The sequence below is a fragment of the Lissotriton vulgaris genome, chromosome 1_1, assembly GCF_964263255.1.
Source record: "Lissotriton vulgaris chromosome 1_1, aLisVul1.2, whole genome shotgun sequence".
NCBI lineage: Eukaryota > Metazoa > Chordata > Amphibia > Caudata > Salamandridae > Lissotriton > Lissotriton vulgaris.
The window spans coordinates 733,465,927-733,480,750 of NC_141685.1; the positions used below are offsets into that span (position 1 = coordinate 733,465,927).

General features: G+C 49.3%; 1 protein-coding gene across 1 annotated transcript in view; it reads right to left on the reverse strand.

The window, feature by feature from the left end:
* Window positions 1–14,824, reverse strand: part of AXDND1 (axonemal dynein light chain domain containing 1) — a 570,869-nt gene that overhangs the window by 312,051 nt on the left and 243,994 nt on the right. Inside the window, exon 13 of the mRNA XM_086955354.1 lies at window positions 1,247–1,348. Coding sequence (XP_086811480.1) covers window positions 1,247–1,348 — 102 coding nt within the window. The remainder of the gene's footprint in view (window positions 1–1,246; window positions 1,349–14,824) is intronic.

The window sequence follows — 14,824 nt, forward strand, 5'->3', positions numbered from 1 at the left end:
TAAGTTTAAGGGGTTGACTCTGTCCCTTGCACACTGGTATTCAATGTTAACTTTAGGAAATGTTGTCTCATGAAGAAAAGAGAGGTTGCTCTGGATCCAAGTCTAGTGGCGCAGAAAGAATGGAACTGATGTCAGCAGCCTTGCGTGGCGCTTATATGTGGCTCCACAAGTCACTTCCAGTGTGGAATGTCTTTGATGCGGAGCAGTATGACGTCCCTAATCGACATACAGGGGTACTGCATGAGAATTTCTGGATCCAGTCTGTTGCTTGGAGGAATATACAAAAAGTGAGGAATCTGTGGTTAGAAGCATCCACCAGAACACGTATGCAGATGCATAGAGTATAATATGCTATTTATTTATTGCAAGGTTCTTGTGACATCATAAACTGCAAGGCTGAAATTCGAGTGATATGAAAGTCACTAGAATCCCCAAGATACCAATATAGGATGATAATGAAGATGCAACCTTTTATGTGCTTTATATTTTATGTTTATTTAGGGTTTGGCAGAAAGGATATTCCATCACAACTGCGAAGGAGTATTGTCTCCACCAAAATCTTGATCCGTCTGCCTGATTTACAGGTGGGTCGATCTTAAATATGTCACATGGCTCCCCTCCCTTTTAATTACTGTCATAGCCTCCTCCCTTTTTTTGACATTTTGTCCCCAGAGGATGGGATCCCCAGGGCCTAAGTAGGCTCAAGGAGGGGGGCAGCTGGGCCCCCTTCCCCTTTGTTTCTTTTGAAAAATCAGTTTTTTTAGCTATCTTCACTTCACTGCTATGGAAATTTGAGAAAACAAGTACAACTACCCAGTATCTTTCCCCCTCCTTGACCAATGTGCACAAATATTTCCAAATTCTAATGTGTATGCGTGAAATTACTTTTTGAGAAAAGTTTCATATTGATCCGTCTAACAAGGCTAAAGTTATTAGTGATCCACAACAATGCTTTTCCTAGGGACTCATGGGTTAAACCATAACTACAGAGTTGCTATCGTTGACTATGACATATGACATTTGAGATGGGCAGATTTTGTTTGCTGCTTGTGTTATAAATGTGTCTTGTGAGAAGGTGAGGCGCTCAACAAAAAGGCAGGGAAATACCCAGAATTCCCTAATCTAGTTTACATAATTTATGCTGCACCCCAAGACTCTAAGCTTACATGGGCGTGGTTATGAGATATATATCGATGGAAAGGCAGAGACCACCCATGGGTAACTTCACCCCGGATTCGAACAGTACCTTGGATGCAATGAAGACAGTGAAATGCCTCACAGCTTTGGTCCAGGCTTTCTCGCTCATGTACAGTCTTTGAGCAAGGTGGAGTTTGTTCTCCTCAATCACCTGCGAAAAAGAGGATAGAGTAAAAAAGGAAAGATCATAAACGTGTCAGACACTCTATGTCATTTAGAACAACAAATCAACATTAATGGTGGAAGAGGGCAGCTTTAGAAAATATGAAACTGAATGGGAGCAGAGTGGGGTGGAGAAGGAGAATGTGAATATAGTGGACAGAGATAGTGTATACAGAAAAGGGAAGAAAGAGATGCAGGGTGATATGCAGAAACCTGGGCCAAAATGAAATACAAAGGGCATGGAAAGGTTACGCAGGCCAAATTGCAGGCTGTTCTATTCAAAGAAAACATAAACAGTCATATACTTGACTCTAGGTTACCAGTGTGGAACCTTTCATTGGTTCACATGCTCTCCTTTGACAGGCTGATGTAAACTGAAAGGGCACCCCTTTTCTAAGTAGAATGAGGCCAGATGGATTGTATGATGAAATTCTTTGTTACTTCTAGGAAAAATGACTGTAAATATACCAGACACACTGGAAATCTTTTTACCCATTAGCAAACTATTTAGACATGGGAGGAAGAACTACAAAACAGTCTGATTACGCTTTTGCAAGGAACGAATCCTGTCCACCTCACCACACAAGTTCCCACGTTGAAGAGCAAAGGAATAAATGAGCATTTACTACTGGAGGAGACAAGCCACTTATGTGTAACTACAAACCTTCAGCATTGACAACTTTCATACATTCACAGAAGACCCACACAACAACATCGGTTAGCTGCAATGCGTGGTATGCACACTTATGTGCTTTAACTGCAGCTGGGGTTTAAGGCCCATTATCCCAAACGGAAAGGATGGGCTAAAAACTGCTGGACACAAAGAACATAGAAGGTGGACAACTCAGTAACAGAAATATTGACTGATCATTTTTGCCTACTGAGGCTTATTGCTGGAGAAGGGTTAGTTACTTACCTGTAACGATATGAATGTCAGCAGCCCTACATGCCAAGAACAGATGCATACTGGTAAGTAGCATATTTCGTTCGAGGCATGTGGGCTGCTGTGCATAGAATAAATAGCAGTTACCTCCTTAGCGGCGGTTGCCCGTGCCAGCTGCAGCAGGCTGAAAGAGAGTTCTGAGAACAGCCTGTCCTACAGCAGCTTGCTGTTTGGAGTGTACATCTACGCAGTAGAGTTTGGTAAATGTCCATCTGGCTTCTCTACATATATCCTCTAGAGGAATGTTACCTAGGAAAGCCATGGATGCCCCTAGCTTGCATGTGGAATGTCCTCTTAAAGTGCGTTAGCCTTTTGATAACAGATTTGTATGCATTTAACAATCCATCTGGCTATACCTGATTTGGAAATAGGGTTGCCTTTGTGTTGTGGAGAGAAGGCAACAAACAGTTGTTTAGTCTTTCTAAAGTCCTTTTGACATATAAAGTGTGCAGTGCTCTGTCTGCCACTGAATCTGGGTTTGGAAAGAAAACTGGCAGTTCTATGGTTTGATTAATGTGGAACTGCAAGATTACCTTAGGCATGAACTTGGGGTTGGTGCGCAGCACTACCCTATTAGCATGATTTGTAGGAAGGGCTCTTGAATTGTCAGGGCTTGAAGCTCACTGACTCTTCGTAGCGATGTGATGGCTATTAGAAAAGCCACTTTCCATGTAAGAAACTGTATCTCACAAGAATGAAGAGGCTCAAAGGGTGGCCCCATGAGCCTGGTGAGAACGATGTTTAGATTCCAGACAGGCGAAGGAGGGTGTCTGGGAGGGATCACTCTTTTGAGTCCTTCCAAGAAGCCTTTAATGGCAGGCACTTTGAAGAGGGAAAGATGCTGTCTGTTTTGAAGATAAGCGGCCATGGCAGCCAAATGTATCCTAATGGAACTATATGCTAGATTGCATCGATATAGATGCAGCAAGTAACATATGATGTTTTGCGTGGACGCATCTAGCGGATTAATGTAATTGTGGGAACAATAAATGACAAAACGCTTCCATTTGGCTGCATAGCACGCCCTAGTCGTAGGTCGCCTTGCCTCCTTGATGATGTTCATACACTCAGGGGGCAAGTTGAGGTAGCCAAACTCTATGCCCTCAGGAGCCAAATCGCTAGGCTAAACTGCTGCGGATCTGGGTGCTGAATGTCTCCATGGCTCTGAGTGAGGAGGCTGGGCGTGAGGCGCAGCCGTTGGTGAGGCACCACTGAAAGTTCCAGGAACGTGGTGTACCAAGCCTGACGTGCCCACGTTGGAGCAACCAGGATGAGCGTCATGGAGTGCTGGCGCAGTTTGCGCGCCACCAGCGGTATGAGTGGGGCTGGGGGAAAAGCGTACGCAAATCTGCCTGACCAGTTCATCCATATTGCATTGCCCTGAGACTGCGGGTGTGGGAACCTGGCGGCGAAGCTTTGGCATTTTGCATTCTCCTTTGTGGCGAAGAGGTCGATCTCTGGATGACCCCACTGCTGGAAATATGGTTGGAGCACTGAGGGGTGAATCTCCCACTCGTGCATCTGATGACTGTGCCTGCTGAGCAGGTCCGCCATCTGGTTGTCTTTGCCCCGCCATCTGGTTGTCTTTGCCCGGGAGATGTTCCGCCATGAGGAAGATGTTCCTCTGAATGGCCCACTTCCACATGCTCTGGGCTAGGTGAGATAGCTGCGGGGAGTGTGTGCCTCCCTGTTTCTGGATGTAATACATGGCAGTCATGTTGTCCGTCCGGATCAACACAATCTTGTTGCACAGGTGCAACTTGAACGCTTTCAGTGCCATGAAGATTGCCATCAGCTCCAAAAGATTGATATGCATCTTTTGCTGCTGCGCCGTCCATAGTCCTTGCACAGTGTAATGGAGGACATGCGCTCCCCAACCCTGGAGAGATGCGTCCGTCGTCAGCACTATCTGTGGGACAGGCTCTTGGAACGGTCGTCCCCTGCAAAGGTTTTGTGGATTCCACCAATGCAGAGAGTTGTATGCACGACTGGTTACCAACACTAGGTCTTTTAGATGCCCATGAGCCTGGTTCCACTGTTGTGCTAAGCATTCTTGAAGGGGACGCATGTGCAGCCTCGCATGCGGGACTATGAATATGCAGGAGGCCATCATACTGATCAGCTGCATGAATACCTGCGCTGGGAGCGATTGTTGAGGCCTGAACTTCTGAATGAGCAGCTGCATGCTGTTGACTCTGGCAGAATTTGGCTGCGCTGTTGCCGTCAGAGTGTTCAATGTCACCCCTAGGTACTGTTGCACATGGGCGGGCTGAAGGTGCGACTTTGTGTAGTTTAGTGAGAACCCTAGACTGTGAAGGAGGTGAATTGTACGTGACATGTGGCTGGCACACTGCTGGGCTGACTTTGCTTGAACAAGCCAGTCGTCCAGGTAGGGATATACATGAATGTGTTGGCTCCGAAGGTGCGCAGCCACAGTCGCTAAGCACTTGGTGAACACTCTGGGGGCAGTGGTGACCCCGAAAGGCAGGACCTTGAATTGGTAATGCTGATTGTTGATGGTGAATCTGAGATATTTCTTGTGACTTGGGTGAATGGGAATGTGGAAATATGCATCCTTGAGGTCTAGGGTCGCTAGGAAGTCGCCCTGACTGAGCAATGGCAGGACCTGCTGTAAGGTTAACATATGAAAGTGTTCTGACAGTATGTATTGGTTGAGGGGTCTGAGGTCTAGAATGGGCCGCAGGGAACCATCCTTTTTTGGGATTAAGAAGTACAGAGAGTACACTCCTGTACCTTGTTCTTCTGCAGGCACGAGCTCTTTTGCCCCTTTTTGCAGCATGGAGAGTACTTCTTGCTGCAATAAGTGCATGTGCTCTGCGGACATAGGACGGTGCCTTGGGGGTAGGTTGGGAGGGGTGGAGGATAGTTCCAGACAATAGCCGTATTGGATAAGTTGTCTCACCCACCTGTCGTGGTAATGCCTTCCCAGACTGGAGGAACTGCTGGAGTCTTCCTCCGACAGGTGTTAAATGGTCGGGGGGCAGTGACAAGGCGTCACTGTTTGTTGGGAGCGGAGGATCTGACATTGTTATTACCACGTCCTCTGCCCTTGGCGCTGTTCCCACGATATCCACCCCTGGTATTCTTTGTATAGGTGGTTTGCGTGCTCCCTTTGCTGTACTGGGCTTGCTGTAAAGCTTGTCCTCTAGAGGCTCCCCTATTACCGGAGCGACGAAAGGAACTGCCCCGAAACTGCTGTGACTGCAGAGCCCCCATGGATTTTGCTGTCTCAGTGTCCTTTTTAATTTTTCCGAGGGTGGTGTCCACCTCGGGACCAAAAAGGAAGTCTGGGTTAACTGGCTGGTTGAGCAAAGATGTTTGAATCTCGGGTTTAAACCCAGAGATGCGGAGCCATGCGTGACGTCTCAACATTACACTGGTGTTAATGGCCCTAGCTGCCGTGTCTGCCGCATCCAGTGCGCATTTGATGGATGCATTAGAAATTAACTTCCCCTCCTGTATGATCATTTCTGCTCCCTCTTTATAAACGTCAGGCAGGTGTTGCAACAACTGTTCTAGCGTGTCGTAGTGAGCCCTATCGTATCTAGCCAATAGGGCCTGTGTATTTGAAATCCTCTAAATATTAGCAGCCTGTACTGCCACCCGCTTTCCTGACGCCTCCAAGATCTTTGATTCTTTGTCCGGAGGAGGAGCGTCACCACTAGTTTGTGAGTTTGCCCTCTTGCGAGCATTGGCCACTACAAGGGAGTCCAATGGGAGCTGGCCTTTGATGTAGGTGGGGTCCACTGGAGCATGCCTATATTTTTTTTCAATCCTAGGGTTGATAACCCTTGCTTTTGTGGGCTCTTTGAAAATGTCCTCAGCATGCTTGAGGACTCCCTTAATCATAGGCAATGTTTTTGTCGATCTTTCAGAGGTGGAGAAAGTATCAAATAAGAAATCTTCTTCCACAGGTTCTGCGTGCATTTCCACGTCATGGTTGAGGGCTGCCCTTTCTATCAAAGCGTTAAACGCTGCCGTGTCTTCAGTAGGCGAGATTTTGACATTGTAAGACTGAGTGTCCGGTGCAGCTTGTGGATCATCAGGGTCTACAGCATCAGTCCATTGCTGAGGTTCTTCCTGATCAGTGTCAGCTTGATAAGTGAAGGCCGCCTGACCGTATTCATCACCCATGTCCTCCTCGCTTTGTGCTGGAGAATATGCCATTTGTTGTGAATAGCTCTCAACGTGTTCAAAGAGAACTGGTGCGGTGGTTGAGTCTTTTTTCCGTTTAAGAGGGATTTTATACGCCTCCAAGGGATGTTCAGGTGCGATCTTCCGTTTATGGATGGTAAGCCTGCCCGATTCCGAGTCGATGAAGAGTTTCGACTGGTTGTCGTACGAGGGTTCTTGGAACACAACCCCCTCAGGGGTGGACCTCGAAGGCGCGGACACTGTCTTGGATGGGTCGGTGCCTTTGTGGTGCTCGAGATGTTTGGCTCGAGCCGTCGGTGGCAGACCGTATTTAATCGGAGGGTGGCCTGTGGACCGACCTTCTTAGAGCTTGCCGTAGTGTTTGATCCGAGCTGCTTCGGCGACTCACTAGTATGCTTGCTACCTTACGTCGACTCGAGCTCACGGTGCGTAGCATGCACAGCCTAGGGCGCCGATGCAACCTGCTGCTTCGGGTCGGCTTTGGTCTTCGACTCGAGAGGTTTGCCCAGTAGCGGTTTGAGCGCTGAAATCTTCGGCTCAACAGCCTTTTTGGTCTGGAGGCCTTTGGTCTTGTCGCCATGCTTGGGTGCCGACGTCGACGCCGACTGCGTCAAGGTGACGTGCTTGACTGCAAAGCTTGGCTTCGGCGCCCCAGTCTTCGTGGCGACGCCCCCTTTCGACGCCGAAGGGTCGCCGACAGTCTTCGACTTGACTGGCGTCGACGTCGATCCGACGACCGCTTTTAGTAGTTTCGGTTTTTGTTTTGGCTCTGTAGGTTTCGGTTTCGATTTTGAAAGATCGACCGATGGCTCCTTTGAAGTATTCTTAGCCTGGCCTGGACGCAGGGCTATAGAATGTGGAGTAAGATCTTGGCTAAGGCCTTTCGGCGATGCCTCGACCTAAGCCGTAGGGAGCGTATTGTCAGTAGTAGGCCCCGCTACTGCGGTTGGGCCTGGCTCATCACTGGAGTCGTCATCGACGGCCCCGATGGCCTCATCGTCGTCCCCTACCTCGACGACGTCTTCTTCATGGACGTATTCCTCATCTTGTTCGTCCACATCGAAGTTGGAGTCATGCTCCGACGCTGGGTCCGACTGCTCGTCAGGATCTTCTTCTTCGTCGGCGCCTTCTTCGTCACCGGCCTCGAAGATGTTGACCGGCTCGGGCGCCGACTTCTGCGCTGACTGTCTTGCTGCGCGTCGAACTCGAAGCGTCTTCTTGGAGCGGAACTTCGAGCAGGCCATACAGCTGGCCTCGTCGTGGTCCGGGGATAAACATTTATTGCACACTGGGTGCACATAAATGTGAGGGTATTTCGAATTGCAGACGGGGCATCGTTTGAACGGGCTCCGATCCATCGTCGTCGTAGTTTGGGCCTTTGGTGTCGAAAGTTAAAAACTGCCGTCGACGTCCGGTTCGAAGAACTGGATAAAAAACAGGCACCGAACGAGACAATACCGACGCCCCGAGGCCTTTTGGCCTTAGTAAAGAGTTATAACAAAGTTTCCGAACTGGAGTCGAGAAAGTACATCCGAACCCAATGGCGGAAAAAAACAATCTGGGGATGGAGAGGATGCCCATGCGCACTGCAGTCCAGGGGAGGAGCCACCTATCTCGTGATACTTCGAAGACTCTTCCAGGACAACAATGTGCAATCATCCGGACCCAACACTAGGCGGCGATCTATGCACAGATATGAATTCAGCAGCCCACATGCCTCGAACATATATATATATATATATTTTTTTTTCCCGTTTGTTTTTAATTGCACGAGCACTTTTGATCGCCATTCTCCTTGTATAGCCTAAAGATTGCGAATTTGCACATTATAAGATGTCTGCCAAATCATTTACATGGCTTTTGTTAGTCCTCTCTCGATGTTGATAGAGAGGTGGAGATATAATGGCGTGAGTTGTTATGGATATTGACACTGAGGAAGCCGTTTTTCGGCGAAACGCGTTTGTCTTTCTTTAGGGGCAGGGGGGTCTGCCAATAAATCGAGAAAAATTCCAAGCTTGGAGTGCCGTCTACTTTCTTGCAAACGAAGTAAGTGTGTGCCGATAGATATATATATATATATATATATACATACAGCCTAAAACATTTCCACAATGGCCAAAATGCTAAAATTACATGGGTTTGAATTGTAGCACCTATACTCTCCCAACCCCTAAGGTAGAAAGAGAGCAGTAAACATTTGTCATACAACAATGCTTTATTGCCATAGAGAAAACCTGTAATTGCAGGCATTTGCCAGTAGGCTGCAGTAGAGTATAAAGAAACAAAGAAAAACTGACACCTTGCCTTTAAGGCATTAGAGTAGGGGTACTGTGCCTTTTATTATTATTATTTGGGCATTTGTAAAGCGCCTGGTTACGCCACTGGCGTGTCCCCGCGCTGTGATAAGTGAAGTGGCTGTCCCTCCCCCCTCCTACAGAAGGCTACCTGCTAAACAGATGGGTTTTAAGCTTCTTCCTGAACAGGACTTCAGATGGTTCTAGTCGCAGTTCTAAAGGAAGGGTATTCCAGCATCTGGGAGCGAGGTGTCTAAAAGATCTTCCTCCCATACGTGCCTTTCTTACTCTGGGAACTTTTAGCAGCCCCGTCTGCGAGGACCGTAGCTTGCGTGTAGGCTCATAGTATGTCACCAGACTCCGGAGCGGAACAGGGGCTTTACCGTTCAGGATGCGGTGACATGTGGAGAGGGCCTTGAACTCTACCCTCTTTTCCACAGGGAGCCAGTGAAGGGCGAGTAGGGCTGGTTTGGAGGGTGACCTCCTAGGGAGCCTGAGTACAAGCCACGCCGCAGCATTTTGGAGCACCTGCAGGCGGCCCATGACACTGTTCGTGGCCCCCAGATACAGCAGGTTCCCGTAGTCAAGGCGCGAGTTGACCAGGGCGTGTACCAGCGTCCTCCGAGCAGAAATGGGAAGAAGATCTAAAACTTTCCTTAAGGCTCTCAGAACACCGAAACACACCCCGGCCACTCGGCTGATCTGGGGACCGAAGGCAAGGTCCTTGTCCAGCCACACGCCGAGGTTCCTGGCCTCACGACAAGGAATAGGGACCTCACCCAGGCAGGGCGGCCACCACGCCGATGACCAAGCAGATGGCCCCCCCCCCCACCACGAGCACCTCAGTCTTGCTACCGTTCAGCTTTAAACAGTTTGCGGACATCCAGGTTGCCAGGTCTTGCATGCAATTCCTGAAGATGTCTGCTGCAAGGCCGGGCGCACGCGATAGGGAGATGACCAGCTGCGTGTCATCGGCGTATGACACCAGGCAAAGACCGTGTCCCTCCACGATGGCTGCAAGGGGGGAGACATAGATATTAAATAGGGTTGGGCTCAGGGACGAGCCCTGAGGCACGCCCTGGCCCAACTTTTAGACCTGCAGGAGACCCCTTGCTCCCATGATGCACCATAGGTGGCAGTTAGGTCAGTACTTTTTGGAGGTGCATAAGCACGTGAGTAGATATGCAATCATCATATAATAACTTTCCAGTAATGCTCGTCCGGGGAGGTGGGTGGTTCGCTTATGACTTTGATGAGTATACTCATGGATGAGAAATAGGATTACAGGTAAGCAACTAATCCTTCTCATCCAGGGGATACTCATCAATAGTCATAATCTATGAATAGAGTAGCAAGCCCATACCCAAAGTTTCGCGGACGAGCAACAAATATATACAACATGAATAAGCACCACATTCAAATTGTGAAGAAATTCCTCAAAGAGGCCTGCCCCATCTGGGCATCGGCCTGGGCATCTGAATCTAGGCAGTAATGGCGGGTAAAGGTATGTACTGAGCGCCATATAGCCGCCTTGCAAATTTCAGATATCGGAATGTTGCGAAGGAGAGCTGTGGTAGAAGCTTTCCCTCGGGTGGAATGTGCACATGGTCTGCCCTGCAAAGCCTTGTTAGCTAGCTGATATGACAAAGCATTACATGAGACGATCAATCTAGAGATAGACCTTTTTGAAGCTGCCAGACTGGTACTAGTTGAACCATAATTGACAAAGAGCCGGTCAGACTTTGTAAGTGGAAGAGTCTTACCCAGGTAAAATTTCAAAACCCTCCGGAGATCTAGGGAGTGTAACGATCTCTCCGAGGGAGTGGTTGGTTGAGGGAAGAAAGTAGCCAGTGTGATGGTCTGATTGATGTGGAAATCCGAGACCACCTTGGGCAGGCAGCCTGGATGAGTTCGTAGCACCACTCTATTGGCATGAAAAAACGTGCAAGGCTCCTTGAAGCACAGAGCCTGAATCTCACTCACCCTGCGGTCTGAGGTGATGGCTACCAAGAAGGCAGCTTTCCAGGTCAAGTGCTGCAAAGACGCCTTATGAATAGGCTCGAAAGGAGCACCCATCAATTTGGTAAGTACGATGTTAAGCTCCCAGGGAGGAGAAGGGGACCTCACTGGTGGAAACACCTTCTTAAGCCCCTCTAGGAAATCTTTGACCACAGGCATAAGGAAAAATGAGGACTGAGAAGGAGACTTCCTGTACGCTGTGATAGCAGCTAAGTGAACCCTGATGGAGGGGTACATTCAGGCCTGACCTTGTCAAGTGTAACAAGTATGGGAGAATCACCTGCTCCTGACCTTGAATTGGATCGAGAGCATTGTCCTTACACCAAATGTAAAACCTCTTCTGCTTGAAAGCATAATACTTTCTGGTGGAGGGTCTCTTCCCTTCTCTAAGTATGTTCATGCAGTCAGCCGAAAGGTCTAGGTGGCCATACTGGATGACCTCAGGAGCCATGCCGTCAATTGAAGGGAGGGAAGGTTGGGATGAAACACCCTCCCTTCGAACTTGGTCAGTAAGTCCGGGCGGCATGGTAGCCTCCGGTGAGTAACCTCTGGCAATTGGAGGAGATCCGGGTACTACCACTGGCGTGGCCACTCCGGCGCTATCAGGATCATTCTGGTGTTGGTCCTGTAGAACTGTATCACCGCCGGGATCAGAGGGAGTGGAGGAAAAGCGTACAGCAATGTCTGCGACCAGCTGATCAAAAGTGCATTACCCTGTGATCCCTGCTGGGGGAATCTTGACGCAAAGACGGGGCATTTCGTGTTTGCCGCGTCTGCAAACAGATCGATGTCTGGCACTCCCCATTGCCGAAACACCTCCTGGGCGACATCTTCGTTGAGCACCTAGTCGTGCGCTTCTACGAAGTCTCTGCTTAGACCGTCTGCCTGAACATTCAGGATCCCTGGAAGGTGAACTACAACAATGGAGAGACCTCTTGCCAGAAGCCACCGCCAAATGGATTGAGTTTCCAGAGACAGAACTTGTGACCTCGTGCCTCCTTGTTTGTTCAGATAGAACATCTTTGTTGTGTTGTCTGTCTGAACTTGAATGTGTCTGGACTGAAGAGACGGGTACAGGGACTTGAGCACCAGATAGACCGCCCGTAGCTCCAAGAAGTTTATATGATAGCTTCTATCTGTCTTGGACCAGAGACCTTGTACCTGAAACTTGTCCATATGAGCTCCCCAGCCTTGCATTGAGGCATCTGTGACCACTGTCTGTGTTGGAGGCGACTGATGAAACGGAACCCCTTGCAGCAGTTGAGAGCGTTTCATCCACCATCTGATGGAGTCTCTGGCAAGTTGGTGGAGAGAGACACGATCTTCCCAGTGACCTGAGCTCTGGGACCATTGATCCTCGAGTGCCTGCTGCAGAGGTCGCATGTGAAGGCGTGCATTGGGTACAATGTAGATGCACGAAGCCATCGATCCCAGTAGTAACGACACTTGTCTGGCAGTAGGACTTTGGGTGTCGAGAAGGGTGCGGCACTTCAGAAGCATCGATGACAACCTCTCCTCGGAAGGACACACGCTTGCCTCTGCGGAGTCCAGGGAGGAACCCAGGAAGTGTATTCGTTGGGTGGGGCTAACTACCGACTTTTTGTAGTTGATTTGCAACCCCAAGGAGTGCATAAGGTTGAGGCAGTATGTGAGATGGCTCTGAAGTAAAGTAGGTGTAGAGCTTTTCAGGAGCCAGCCGTCTAGGTATGGTAGACCAATATCTTCCGTCTGCAGAGGAAGGCAGCCACCACCGCCATGCACTCGGAGAATGTCTGCGGCGCGGATTTGAGGCCGAACGAAAGCCCTCGATACTGATAGTGGTGACAAGAGATCTGGAACCTGAGAAATTTGCGATACTTCACTGAGACAGGTATATGAAAATAGGCGTCCTGCAGGTCGATGGCACACATCCAGTCTCCCTGGTGAAGGTGCAGAAAGATCTGATGCAGGGCTAGCATACAAAATTTCTCCTTTCTGATAACCCTGTTCAGCAGGCGCAGGTCGAGGATAGGTCTGTACTCTTTGGCTACTCCTAGTTTTTGGACTAGGAAACATCGGGAATACACCCCCTGATTTCTTTGTAGGGGCGGGACCTCCTCTATGGCCTTCTTTGCCAGAAGGATAGATACTTCGTCCTTTAACAGCTGAGACTTGAACCTCAGCAAGTAACCATGCTGACAGTATTTATTCACCACCCATTCGTCTCTTGTTATGGTTTCCCACTCTTTCAGGTGAAAAGCTACACTCCCTCCGACCGGAGTGGCGAACAGTTGCGGAGGAAGCAACGACTCAAGGTTTGGGAGGCTGCTTAGAGGTGGACTGCTGTTTGTTATTGCTTCTTCCTCTTCCAGGGCGCCTTTGTTGGAACTGGGATCTTTGTTGGTTGTGGGAGGACCATTGAGGAGTTTGAACCCTCTGTTTGACGCTGAAGTATTGCACATCTTCCTCCCATATGAGTCCATCTGTTTACTACCCTTCTCAGGGGGGACAGATGATGACTTAGATACTGAGTGGGACTCATGGCTGCAGGCACAATGACCGAGTCCGCTGGTGGGTCAAACAGAGGGGCCTCAGCTGGAGCCTTGTATTTTTTGGCAATTCTGGATGGAACAGAACCCACCGTCGCAGGGGTGAGGAAGGTGGCTATAGCCAGTTCCAAAAATCCTGGCACCAGTGGTAGCAGCGGTATAGGAGCTCTACAGTGATGTAAGGTATCAAAGATGACAGACGTGGGAACCACCGGGGTATGCAAAGTGATGATGAGTTTCTTTGCATCGCTACCCAGAACATCTGTCATCCTTGGGCGACACCCGTGATGGAGGAGTTGAGGAGAAGGCCGGGGAGTAGTCCCAGACCGATGATCTTGTAGAGGAAGACCATGTGGGTGATATTGTGTGCCTTCTCTTATGGGGTCTGTCGTGATGACGGCTGTGACGACTCCTGGACCTAGACCGACGTGTCGAGGATGATCTTGGTCTGGAAGGCGATCTTGGTCTCCTAGGGGGAGACTTCAAGGGTCCAGCCGGAGTGCTTCTCCGAGGAGTGGTCCTAAATGGCCAATACGTGCAGGAGTAATCCGAGCCTGGACTACTGCGGCCACCTGACCCTGCACCTTGCGGGCGGCGAGGTGACAGACCATGGGCCATCTCCTCTGCAGGTCTGGGAGATACCTTGGTGATATCTCCACAATATGCAGTCCTGGAGACGATGACTGGTCTCCAGATGACGATCTGGACCTTGGAACCGACTGCCGCTGGGACTCCTCCGTGATTCCTGTAATCTTATCTTTCAACGTCGAGTGCCTCGATAGCGATGAGGTCAGAGTCACCATCGGCATTGAATGAGGTCTCGATGGTGGTCTTGACGTTGATCGCCTACGGCGATGAGGTGACGTTGACTTTGACCTGAATCTCTTGTTCCCTTCCTCTTTCTGGGGTCGGGAGAGGTGGAATGTCGCCGCTTTTGATGTTGTTTTCTGGAAGATGGTGGTCTGGTGCCTCCATGGCCACCACCCTGGTGACTCTTGTCCTTTTCCAGCAGTGCGTGGACTTTTATGCGTTCCCTCTCATGTAGGGTCCGCCTGGAGAACTTCTGGCAATGGTGGCACTGGTCAGGATTGTGTGAGGATGGAAGACCCACAATACACACCGAGTGTGGATCAGCCAGTGCCATCTTCTTGTCACAGGATGGACATTTCCTGAATAAAGCTGGCATTCTGACTGGAAAAAATTTATGGAAGTCCAGAAAACCAGCAGAAGAAGCCTTTAGAAAACAGAAAACATCGATTTTTCTGAAAAAATCTCTTCAAAAATCAGTTTTAGTCACAAAAACTGAAGAGCTCAAGCTCCAGGATCCTCTCAGAAGGAGCCGGAAAAAAGAACTGACCTAACTGCCACCTGTGGTGCATCATGGGAGCAAGGGGTCTCCTGCAGGTCATAAAGGCACAGTACCCCTACTCTAATGCCTTAAAGGCAAGGTGTCCGTTTTTCTTTGTTTCTTTATACTCTATTGCAGCCTACTGGCAAATGCCTGC